At 39.8% G+C, this 12,032-nt stretch overlaps 1 protein-coding gene across 9 annotated transcripts in view; it reads right to left on the bottom strand.

The window, feature by feature from the left end:
* scn8ab (sodium channel, voltage gated, type VIII, alpha subunit b) overlaps positions 1 to 6,694 on the bottom strand; it is a 47,019-nt gene extending 40,325 nt beyond the window's left edge. For 7 of the 9 annotated variants that reach the window (XM_019358942.2, XM_005469486.4, XM_005469487.4 and 4 more), the window contains exons 1-3: positions 6,538 to 6,694; positions 4,323 to 4,569; positions 2,881 to 3,218 (exon numbers count right to left, since the gene is read on the bottom strand). In XM_019358942.2, coding sequence (XP_019214487.1) covers positions 2,881 to 3,162 — 282 coding nt within the window. In that variant the 5' untranslated portion in view covers positions 3,163 to 3,218; positions 4,323 to 4,569; positions 6,538 to 6,694. Of the gene's footprint in view, positions 1 to 2,880; positions 3,219 to 4,322; positions 4,570 to 4,718; positions 4,734 to 6,537 lie in introns of those variants that run through there. The other 2 variants (XM_025907327.1, XM_005469484.4) reach the window with 2 other exon arrangements.
* Between the last annotated feature and the right edge of the window lie 5,338 nt (positions 6,695 to 12,032).

The raw sequence follows: 12,032 nt of genomic DNA, 5'->3' as shown, positions 1-12,032 counted from the left end.
GCACATAAAGCTTTCGAACTAACAAAACCAGAGCTTCTTTTTTTTCCATACAGTACTGTACCACTTTAACACTGCATTAAAGCTCATTTCAGTGGAATCATCTTAAACGATATTCCCCACGACGACACGTAAAAACAGAAGCGTGCATGTGCACAGGAGCAACTACAGCACTTGTATGCCCTGCATCCATCCAATCCTGCTTTTCCTGTATGACTACAGCAGCTTTAACATTGCCTAATCTCATCAGACATTTGAAAAGCCCAGGCAGTCCTCTTCTCATCACAAGGGAAAACAAGAACTGCAACACTGCATTTCTCTTCCTCACCACTGCCTCCCCTCTCTCTCTTTTATGCATGAGTGCTGTGATCAGGTTTCCTGCAGCTGATGGTAACACACACACAAACACACATGAGCGCGCTCAGACACACTCACTGACACACAGCGCAGCGGTGAGCGACTGGATGACTGTGGGTTGAGTAGAGGAGACGAGCAGCCCGAAAAGGTGATGGGGGAGGGGAGTAAGAGTAACTAACTAAGTAGAGTAACTTCCATGGTTATGATCAAAGTTAAATACATGAGTGGATTAGGCAGTTCATTGGTACGGAAGATGGTATGATGTTGCTGATTCACCACATAATTAGCTGCGATGAGGTAAGCAAATCATGACTGAGCAGAATAACGAGAAATCAAAACCTGTATTGATATGTTCAGAAACACATACTGTATGCAGGAATCAGTGAAGCCAAAGATGGATGGTAGTGTAAAACATTAGCACCCATACCTTATTTACCTAATTTAGTGTAAATGTGTTCTTCAGCCATGCAGCATAGTCACGGCTGCACCAACAGAGCTGCTCAGAGGATTTAAAAAAACAAAAACTAAGGACTGTGGCTGTAAGTCGCCAGTGAGGCATTTTTATATTTCTGCGTGATCTAATTTAGCTTATGCATGTTGACACAGCACTTACCTGCAGCAATTATAAGGTATTATATTGGCTTTTGTACCAACGGAAGAAATATAAGTCTAAAAGACCTCTGGCATGAAATTCTGGTCAAAGACCATGTGGAAATACTATGCTATGCTACTTCGTTTGGAGCAGAACCCTGTATACTGATAATGTAGATGTTATCATGTCATCATAACCATTTCAAAGAATGCTTCCACCATGTACCGCAAAGCATCTGGACCGTCAGAGCATATAAATACACAGGGGGTTGATTATCATTAAACTACTGTTTAAAAGAAAATTCTGCAGGAAGATTTAGATCAATCTGAAAAATTATTCTTGGCCTTTGTCAACATGAAGCAATAATTTTAAGAAAATATTAAATGAAATATACAAAGACAAATGTTTATTTATTCAAATAATAAATCATTATGGGAAATAAGCTTAACATAAACTGAATCAAGTAAATTTCATTTGACCAGATTTCATTAAATTTAATGTTTCATGTAACAAAATGAGAGGCAAAATGTACATGTTTTGATTTTTATATACACATATATATATATATAGAGAGAGAGAGAGAGAGAGATACCACTGAATCAGGGCTTTGGCTCAATAGATCAGATAAGGCACATGTACTTAATAGTTCCATCCACCCTACGAGGGAGTGCTTCTCGTTGAGATCGCGAGTCTTGCTGACTGGGCTTCTGGCGTCTACAGAGCCCACAGATTCTCTTACACATTATCCCTGCTAGCACACTGGAGACTGGCTACTCCCCACCTATACAGAGCTGAAAGTACTATTGCACACTCCTGCCTTTTTCTCTCCACTCCCTGTCCTCTTCTGCCATCTTCTGCCTTCCACTACTCACTCCTCTTTTCCTAGTATGGAGCGACAGGAATCTCAGCGCCTCGGGTCTCATTAATAAGAAATACATGATTTGGAGCAGAAATATGAGTTTGGTTTTTCTGTCATCTGCCCTTACATCACAGTAATTCTTTCATTAAGTAGGAAAATTAGTTGACTGTATGATGTTGAGGGGAAAAATGAAAATACAAACCCTGCGTAACAGTGAAGTTTGAAGGAACACTGAGAAAACCTTTGACTTTTTTTTCTGGTTTATCTATTTTAAAATTAAAGAAATGTACTGTTTAACACTAAAATAAAATTAAAAAACGAGAGAAAACGAACTTCCACGTTGTGAGAAATCACACACATACGCTGCACTGATAAACACAATCCAGTTAGATCAATTTTTCTCTTCCGCCATCCTGACAGAGCGCTTGCTATGTGGGAGTTTGCTTTGTCGTAACAGAATTCAGTTCACAATAGCACTGAAACATGAAGGCAAATTTGTCGTCCCCTCCAGCTGTTACATCATTTTTATTATGCATTAACACATATTATTAATCAACGCTGCAGAAACCCGAGACTAACCGCTGCCCAAGAACTGCATTCCACAGCAGCCCTGCAGTGTTGCACGAGCCGAGCTGAATGTCCTTCTTCCTCAGCTTTGCTTTCATTGTACAAGTGTAGTAAAAAAAAAAACATAAATAAACTCACAGGCTTTTTATATTATCAATGCACACTCTAATGACTGCCTCGAAGCCCCAGTACCATGACTAAAAAATAGTTTTAAAAAACAGTTGATTGCCTCAAGGTCATCTTTGCTGTATGTTATCTCTAGCTCTGTGGTAACAATAACTTGATTTTTTTGCTTGAAGTGATATGAGATCTGAATTTGTTGTTCATTTCAAATCACCTAAAGTTTACAGTAATGACAGTTGCCCATCAGAAGGTTCAGGACAACGGTTTAATACTATTCAGAGAATTCAAAAGAGTTGGAATCCTTAAACTTGATTTAATATATGTAGTGTTTGTCTGGTAAAAAGAGGACATTTGTTTAATGGAGTAAGGCTGTGTAACAACTTACTTTCTGATTCATGTAGAACGGGTCCAGATCTTCCAGTGGTGTGGCCACCATTCCATCAGGGATATCGCCGTAGATGAACGGCAGGCTCTTCCCAGCCTCCAGGTCACTGTTGGGCTTGGGCTCATTTTCGTCGGATGTGTCGCGGTGACTGCTGTCTGATCTTGGCTTGGGCGGCTTCTTGTTCTTCTCTTCTTTGATGCGTTTCTCGATATTAGCGAGTGACTCCGGGGTGAATTTCTTGAAGCTGTCAGGTCCTGGGGGTGCAAGAAGGGGTGCGGCCATGTTTTCATCCTGCAGCTATTTCCTCTTTATTTGTTTTCCATCCCAGACATTCAGCTCTGATAGGAAGACAGCGATAGAGGGTGGAAGAGTGAGAACAGATACTCAACAAAGAGCAAAAGAGGGTTAAAAGAAAAAAAAAGTGCAAGCATCTAACCATCAGCCTTAATGACTGAGGCACACAGACAGCATTGAATTCCCTTTTGTTCTCACCTCTGTGACCCCAACTTTACATAACAAGGAGACGTGTCAAGTTTTCTCTTCTTGAGTTTATGCACTGTACGTCTGATAGCCTCTCCTTCAAAATATATCTGACATGAAATTCTGCATTTACTTTACATTTTATTTGCATCTACACAGTGTTTAGACTGTTTAAATTAGTGAAGAATAAAATGAAAAACCATAATGTGAACATGGTAGCTCTCACTAGAACAGACATCCAAGTCTGCAGCAGCGTATGTGCAGCTTTCAGCTATGGAAATGATATGCCCAGATATGGAAACACTAAGCTGTGGTGGAGTTCAAACAGCTCTTGCTGCTAGGAGAAATGTTAAGTGGACACAGGCTAATTCAGCTCTCTTCAGTGCAAAACAAACACACAAGCCAGAAAGCACCAGACATTTCTCATTTCAGTTAAGTCGGATGTGAGAACACTGTCACCAAAAGAACTTAATAAACTTAATGCGAGTTGGGGTGGGGTTTCATCCATGATGATCATTTAAATATTCACTGTGCATGATGAGCTGGCTTTAAAATACATTTAGTTTAATCACAGTTTTTGTGATTCAGTGTGACAAATCCGTCCACCTGACCCCTACTGTAATACACTTTACAAATGCCACATTCCTTGTATCCGACATCCTGTAACAACAACTAAATGACTGATTAACTTTATTAATTACTGATTTATAATCGTTTAACATTCTTAGGCACAGTAATCCATAAATTATTTTATGAATTGGTCACTGTTATTCAGCCTCTCAGACTCTGACTCATTGCTTAAAAGTAAGGTTATAATACTGTCTTCATGCTCCCTGAATAGATACATTTCAGTCCCAGATGGCTGTGCATGCTCTTTAATACACCATATTAAACAGTCAAGTCAAAAATTCAGACATGAGTGTGTGCAAAACATTTAGGGGAACAATGGCAAGGTTACAGACCTGGGTATAAATCAAAAAAGAACTCAAAAGCAATCCACAGGCAGAGAGAGATCCGGCAACCCGGTATCTGAGTATGTTGGAGAAAAAGAAGGGGAACGAAGTCCGATTTAAGTAACCCAACCACGGCACAACCTCCAAGTCTCCTTCCACCAACGTTACATCAATTGATCCGTCAAGGTGATTCAAACCAGGATGCAATAGCATGACCAGCAGTTCGTGTGCACTCACAGGTAACGCTGGGACAAATCTAAAACAAACAAACAAACAAACAAAAAACAGGCAGTAAAACTGCTCGAAATTTTGCAGATGATTTCCAGATCACATGAAAAGCATTTTTTAAAAGTGCAAAAATTGGACTTTTTCTCGAATTAAAAGCACCGCTCGGGTCACTCTTACATAATTTACAGTGAATGCTATCGCACACAGTCAGAGCTAAAGTCCGCAGCGCCAACCCGGTCTCGGTTTGATTAAAATCCGCTCAAAGTGAAAATAAGGAATGGATGATAGAGAAGCCCAAAAACTCCGACAGCCTCAGTTGCCTCCCATTGAAAAAGTGCCGTGACGCTGCGCCCTCTGCGCATAGGAAAGGCATCCAGACGCACAGCGGCCGCACTCCCGGGGAAGAAAAGAGACGCTTTTGATTCTGCTCTCTCTCCCTCTGATGATGACCTGACATGTGATGAAGCTATCAGGACACCGCGGAGACAACTGCGCTCCAGAGTAGGAGGCGTACGGGGCTCTTGCATCAGAGTCACATGGGTCAGACAGAACTTCATCCTTCATTTCCTGCAGCGAAGTCTAAACGTTGCCAGCCTCTAAATGCCATCAAAACGAAAGCGTTGCTGAGAAAATAAGCGGCTTGCCAAATATGAAAGGGGGCTCAAGTAACCCCCTCATATCATATACGGGGATGGCAGAGCTGACTCTATTTCAGGTAGCCCCGAAGTTTTGATGTCCTGAGTGGGAATTTGATGAGTTGATTATTCATCTGAACCCCTTTGTCCTCAGAGAACAGACGAGGAAAGAGAAACAATTATTACGGAGCTCTTCCCTTCAGGGAGCTGTGCGGTAAAACTGGACACAAATCAAGCACACATCTTCCTATTTCTTAAAGTACTTCTACCCTTTGTGGGATTAAGACCACCCACTCCCTCTTTAATATTCTACGTCTTGCCATAAAAGTGGCCTGGTGATGCTGATATGTGGCCTGTGCAGCAGGGTAAAGTCCACTGTTGTATACTGAGGCGCGCCGTTGTTCTATAGGGCCATAGCCTAAAATACTGCAGTGTGGTTTACTGCTGCTATATGGGCTCTAACTCTAGTAGGTCAGTTAAATGCACAAGCTAAATCCCGACTACTCATTTCTGGACCGACCAAAACACACACGAAGTCAGCACAACCCAGTTTCGCCCAGCAGAAAGTGAAATTGGGCTTTTTGCAGAAAATAAACGAAACTAAAATGGCCTTAATGTTACAGCTTAGCCACCGCACCCGTATCCACAGACCTCGGAGATCTATAGACTCCTTGTGATGCAGGTTTACAGAGTAACACCACCGCGGGAAATACTGCACGAAAAGGATAGAAAAGGGTGACGCGGTCCCCTTTGAGGACTGCCAAACTACAGACGCACCTACCTCTTCGTGCAATACAGTCTCCAAAGAGATTGAAAGAGGGAGGGGGGCACAGAGGTGGAGTGTGGGGGTGGCAGAGGAAGGGGTAAAACTATCAGTTAGCCTAGAAAATAATGGCACAAAGCTGGAAATGCTGGGGGGATGATTTTTTGCCAGGGGCGCATTATTCGCGTAGCCATTGAGAGCACACACCATAGTTACTGTGGCCACTGACAGAAGTTTGACATGATCTCACTTATATGCGTAGGCTGTGTTTCACATCCCGACACACTGAAATGTCATAGCCTATCATCCAGCGGCGGGCCAACTCCCTTAACAACCTCCCGTCTCCCCTTTTTCTACCACGTCGCATTTCCGATGGCTATTTTTCCTTTCACAAATCACATCTTTGCTACTTCTGACTGCCGCCCCGCTTACATATTAGTCCATGTACTGGCAAGGAGCCCTCCACAGACGCTGGGAAAAGATGCTGAGAGAGGGACCGCTCTGCGGCACTGGGATGCAGTCAGTCGACAAAGTAAGACTGAGATCCATCCCGTGACGTGAAATAAAAGACAAAGCAGAAAACATATGGTCTACTTACTTTTTCTCGCATTAACAGAAATCCAGACAGCTGTCACCGAACTGCAGATGTGGGAAAGAGCCGGGAGTAAATGCGGCTGTCGCCATATTGTTGCTGCTATCTTCCTTCCCAGTGCGTGCGGCTACCCTGCATAATTGATGACTCTCAGCAAATTGTTGGGGAGTGTCGGTAAATGCCTCTAGTTTCAGTAACGGACAAGAGACCGCAGCATCTTAAGGATTTTTTTTTTTTTTTAAATTTAAATTTTTATTTATTTATTTGTTTAAAGGACACTGTATGCTACTCGTGTAAGATAAGTTATTCGTGTTGTGGTTGGGATTGGTAAGCAGTTGGAAATATATAGCTGAATCTTTAATTGTTGCAAATTAATAAATAAAACCAACAACAAATAATTTGTTTAATATTACTTTAATGTTTAGATTGTCGTATACAATATGCGTTTAATACAATTGATTTGTAGAATTAAGTTAAACACCAAATTTGTAACACCTTGTGTCATAAATGAGCAGATACAAAACCAGAATTGCTATGTTGGAAGTTCATTTCTGGAAAAGCACAGCATCACTGTAAATACAGTCATGTGACAAAGAAAGTTTGAGTCTGTGCAGTCCTGTGAAGAACTAAGTACATCCCATGATTAAGGAGCTCATAGCATTGGGGTGACAGCATAAAGCATGCACTACAGTTGAAAGAAGACTAAATGTAAGGTATATACCAGCAGTGGTATACACAACCCCTGGTCCAAAGTGTTGGGTTGTTTTGTAATATGTTGTGATATGTAAATAAAGATGGAATGCAGTGATCTGAAAATATCATAAATCCACATTTTGTTCACAACAGAACAGAGAAAATATATTAAATGTTTAAACTGAAACATTTAACATTTCATGAGAAATATTAGCTCAGCTCAATATTAGCTTGGAATTTGATGGAAGCAGTATGTCTCAAAAAATTGGGTAAAGTAAGTGGTTTTGTGACATTTGCATCAAATTATGCTAACTGGCAACTGCTCAGTAACATGATTCGGTATATAAAAGAGCATCTTAGCATGTTAAAGATGAGCACAACTCTCTACAAATTGTGGAGCAATTTAAGAATAATCTTCCTCAAACACTGTGAACATTTTGAACATCTTATCGTCTATAACACATAATATTGACAAAAGATTCAGAGAATCTGGAGAAATCTCTGTGCACAAAAGCACAAGGCCAAAAATCAATATTGGATGCCCATAATCTCCAGGCCCTCAGATAGTACAAACAGACATGATCTTGCTATGGAAATCACTGCACAGCCTCAAGTATACGTCCAAAAAATCACTGTGACCACAGTTTGCTGTCTCATCTACAAATGCAGGCTAAAGCTCCACCGTGCAAGGAAGAAGCCATAAATGATGCAGAAATGCCATCATCTTCTCTGGACCAAAGCTAATTTCAAAAGGACTGATGTGACGTGTAAAATTGTTTCTTGGTAAGACAAATCAAAACTTGAAAATCTCCTTTGGAGAAACTGAAGAGGAGAGAGAGTAGAAGAGAGGGGGATGATCCAGTTTGTTGTCAGCACTCAGTTCAAAAAGCCAGAATCTCTGATAACAGTGCCTCAGTGCCTTTGGAATTGGCATCTTTCAAATATGGAAAGGTGCCATGAATTTTAGAGCAACATATGTTCCCTACCAGATGTTGCGTCTTACATGCAAGATCTTGCATATTTCAGCAAGGCAATGCTAAATCACATAATGCAGCTATTACAACAGCATGGCTTTGTAATAGAAGAGTCCAGGTGATGAACTGGCCTGCCTGCAGTGCAGACCTTTCATAAACTGAAAACATAACACAACAAGTCTACAACTTGTTATAACTATAAAACAAGTGTATTCTAGTAATTCTCACACATGTAAATAGACATTTCTAGCATCAGTCTTGTTACTGCTGTTCAAAACTGGAACAACCAGCTCAGAGCTAACAGCTTGAAAGCTCAACTTTCTATTGAATGTAATCTGCACAGTTATCTGATGGGGAACCTCAATTAAGCTCCCGAACCTTACAGCAATCAGTAAAATTAACTGTAAATGCTTTTTGGAGTTTTAAGAATTGTTTCAAGACTTGGCTCATTTAAAACACTGGGTTTGAACTTTTGGAGCCCCATAACAGGCCAACCAAAAATCACCAGCACTGTGACATACATTAGATGATCAAGGTTTTACTTAAACGCAATAATACACTGTTCTGTTTATGAAATGATCAGAAATGACTGGAAATTGCACAGATTGATGTTAAATATAGAAAACAGATGACTTACTGCACATGGATCTCACATGCTTAAGTGTGCCGTCATTCCGCTATGAGACTATTAAAAAACACAACCCTGTAGATTACAGATATGTGTACCTGCAGCTTGCATTCAGTCACAAATGATTTGCACTATGTTGTCTATATTCTTAACCCTTCAAATTACATTGCTGGGGGAGTTTATGAAGAAAGTGTCATGAGTTAACAATGTCTCTATCTAGTGGAGCATTAAAGAACTGCAGTTTAATGTCTATTGGAAATAAGTGAGCCATTTACAAAACTTTAAGAATGGGAAATAGATGTCGTGATTAGATTATTTGTATAGTGTACTGTAGACGAGACAGAGACATCCACCAGATTTTCTTAGAAGTTCTTTTCAAGTTACATGTGAGCAGCAATACATTTGCAATACATTCTTAAAAACATGGAATTTTATGCATGTCTTCACTTGCTGAAAAACTGGATGAATAATAGGTATAAAAACATGTACATCATCCATGCTGTTCCCCAAAATAATCAAATTGTTAATAACAAATTAAATAATTTTAGTTTATGACAGGTTTTTCTTTTAGTGACAAACAGGCCAAAACTGAAACATTGACTAAATTCTTCACTTCTGGCTCTTTTTGCTTGATGTTTTCATTCATGAACCTGTAAGTGTGTTGTTTGGTTCAGTACCATGGAGCTTTTCAGTGTAAACCACACAACATGTCAGTTTATGTGATTGAAAAATCTAGAGACAAATGTTTGCCATATAAAATGTACCTGTTAAAAAACCTGAAGGAGCTGTAAGGTTTTAAACATCAGGATATAGTGTTTTTTAAAAACTTGTCAGTGGCAGGTTCTCAAATTGTTTAAACACATCAAATGAGCAGATGAACAACAATACATGAAATATTTTGCAGTGTCATTATTAGAAACTGTGTTTGGAAAAACTAGGTACATGTCATGACTCAGTAGCTTATAGAACCACCTTTAGAGGCAAAATCGTGAAGCAATCATTGTCCTGTATGACTTTATCAAGTTCTCACATTGTTGTAGGGGAATTTTGGTCCTCTACTGTTTACAGTATTGCTTTAGTTCAATGAGGTTTGTGGGTGTTTATTTATGCACAGCTCTTTTAAGGTTCTGCAGCATTTCAATCTGGTTGTGGTCTGGACTTTAACTGGGCCATTATGTCACCTTGAGTTCTTTCTTGTTCAGCTGATTTGCCCTCACATTTGACTCTAGAATACATTGGTGCACACAGAAGTTCATGGTCACCTCAGTGACTACAAGGTACCCAGGTGCTGCAAAACAAGCCCAAATCATCATCCCTCCACCACCATCTTGACAGCTGGTTGGGGAAATGTGTACACACACAACCAAATTATCTTTATTAGTTGTATTTACCTTTGCAAAAGGGTTAAAGAAGAGTAGACATTTATAGCTCTGCAGCAGTTCTTCTACCTTCATCGTGGGCATGAATGTAAGTTAAATCAGACAGTTTTAGTAGGCATTAACATTTCACCAATTTGGTTGGTTTTCTGGTACAGACCTGGCTTTTTAGCCCAAGCTTCAAATTTTCTTTAGGGTGGAGGTCGAGGCTTTGCTCCAGACCAACAAACTGCCAAAACTGTTTTCATGGGTGTCCACACTTACTGACGACATGCTAATCGAATGCATTTCATTAGCACCACCTGGCTGCTATTTACCTTCATAATTCCTCTTATTGGAAACAAAAAGGGTGTCATCATTTTATTCAATGACTGTTTTTGTATTTTGGCTTAGTTATTGAGAAATAAAAAATGACAGCGTGTAATATGTAATGAGCTGTCGGTCATCTGAGGCTGTGTTTCAGTAATTTTAGAACCAGTTTTTTTTTATTATATCCCAATATATAAAATCTTTGAATTGTGGAAGAATTATCCCTGACATATCAGGAGTCTGGTAAATTGGTTGATACTTGCCTTTTACCAGTGAATTACAGTTATATAGAATAATATTTGAACTTTTAAGTCAATTCAATTAAATTTGATTTATATAAGACTAAATCATAACAACAGTCGCCTCAGTGTGCTTTATACTGTAAGTTTAATATCCAGAGCAAACCCGAACAATCCCCTATGAGCAAACATTTGGAAACTTTTTTTTTTCATTTTATTTAACAGAATGAAACTTCTGGCCACAGACTCAGAAAAGAGCTGCCATCCTCGCCCCGTGGGTGAGGGGATGAAGACAGGACCAAAGGCACACTGTGAAAGAGAGCCAGATATTAATAATAAGTAACAATCACCTGAATCAGCCTTTACTATCAGCGTTATCAAAACAGAAAGTTTTAGCCAGTGGGCTCAGTGTCTGTTCCGGGGCTCTGGGTCTGTCTGACGGGGTTTCCCTCCTCCTACTTATTTAGTTCTCTATTTCTTGGTTTTTAATGTAAACAAGTTTTGTTGCTATCGTGCAAAATTTCCTTCCTGCACCCATTCCTGTTTGTAGTGTTCTTTATTTACACATATAAAATACTTCAACATCAACTTCCTCATTCTCACTCACTGCAGTCCACAGCACACGTGTCTGTCAGCGGCAATAAAACGCAGCAGGGCAGGAAGGACAGGGAGGAGCACGAGAGCAGTGGTGTCTGCACAGATGTGTCTAATGTATCATGAAACTGGAGCAACACACTGAAATTAAAAGAGAGAAACAAACTACCTACCACTCCTACCACGCTAGTGTGTGATACCGATACCAATCAATACTATCGATATTTCAGTTGATCTCCCACGCCTATCTTGCAGTCATTAACTTTTTTGATACGCCTAAGCTGCTCCACAAAAATTACTTTTCAGTTGAGATTTTGGAGCTCTGTAGCTGTAGCTCTCTGCCCAGGATACTATTAATGTTTCTGTTCTGAAAAAATACATTTACAGTCATTTTTATAGTATTTTTTCCAATTACTTTTTACCCCATGTTTTATATATTTTCATGTATCTCATAATAATCAAAGTGTTTTCTAGCGTGGTAATAAGTAACGCCAGCTTTAGGATATGTGAGTGTAGTAAGTGGGTAATCTGGTAGTTTCACATGGTGGACTCTACTATGGGGCTATTATTCTAGCCAAATTATTTGTGTGTGTGCATTTTGATCTCTATGGAGGTTTGTGTGTGCTAAATTCATTTAATATACTCAGTTCAATTTCAACCTTTGTCAACATTCATTCTAACTGTTTTG

Source organism: Oreochromis niloticus, linkage group LG5 (genome assembly GCF_001858045.2).
Source record: "Oreochromis niloticus isolate F11D_XX linkage group LG5, O_niloticus_UMD_NMBU, whole genome shotgun sequence".
Lineage (NCBI taxonomy): Eukaryota > Metazoa > Chordata > Actinopteri > Cichliformes > Cichlidae > Oreochromis > Oreochromis niloticus.
This window is presented reverse-complemented; position numbering and strand designations above follow the sequence as displayed.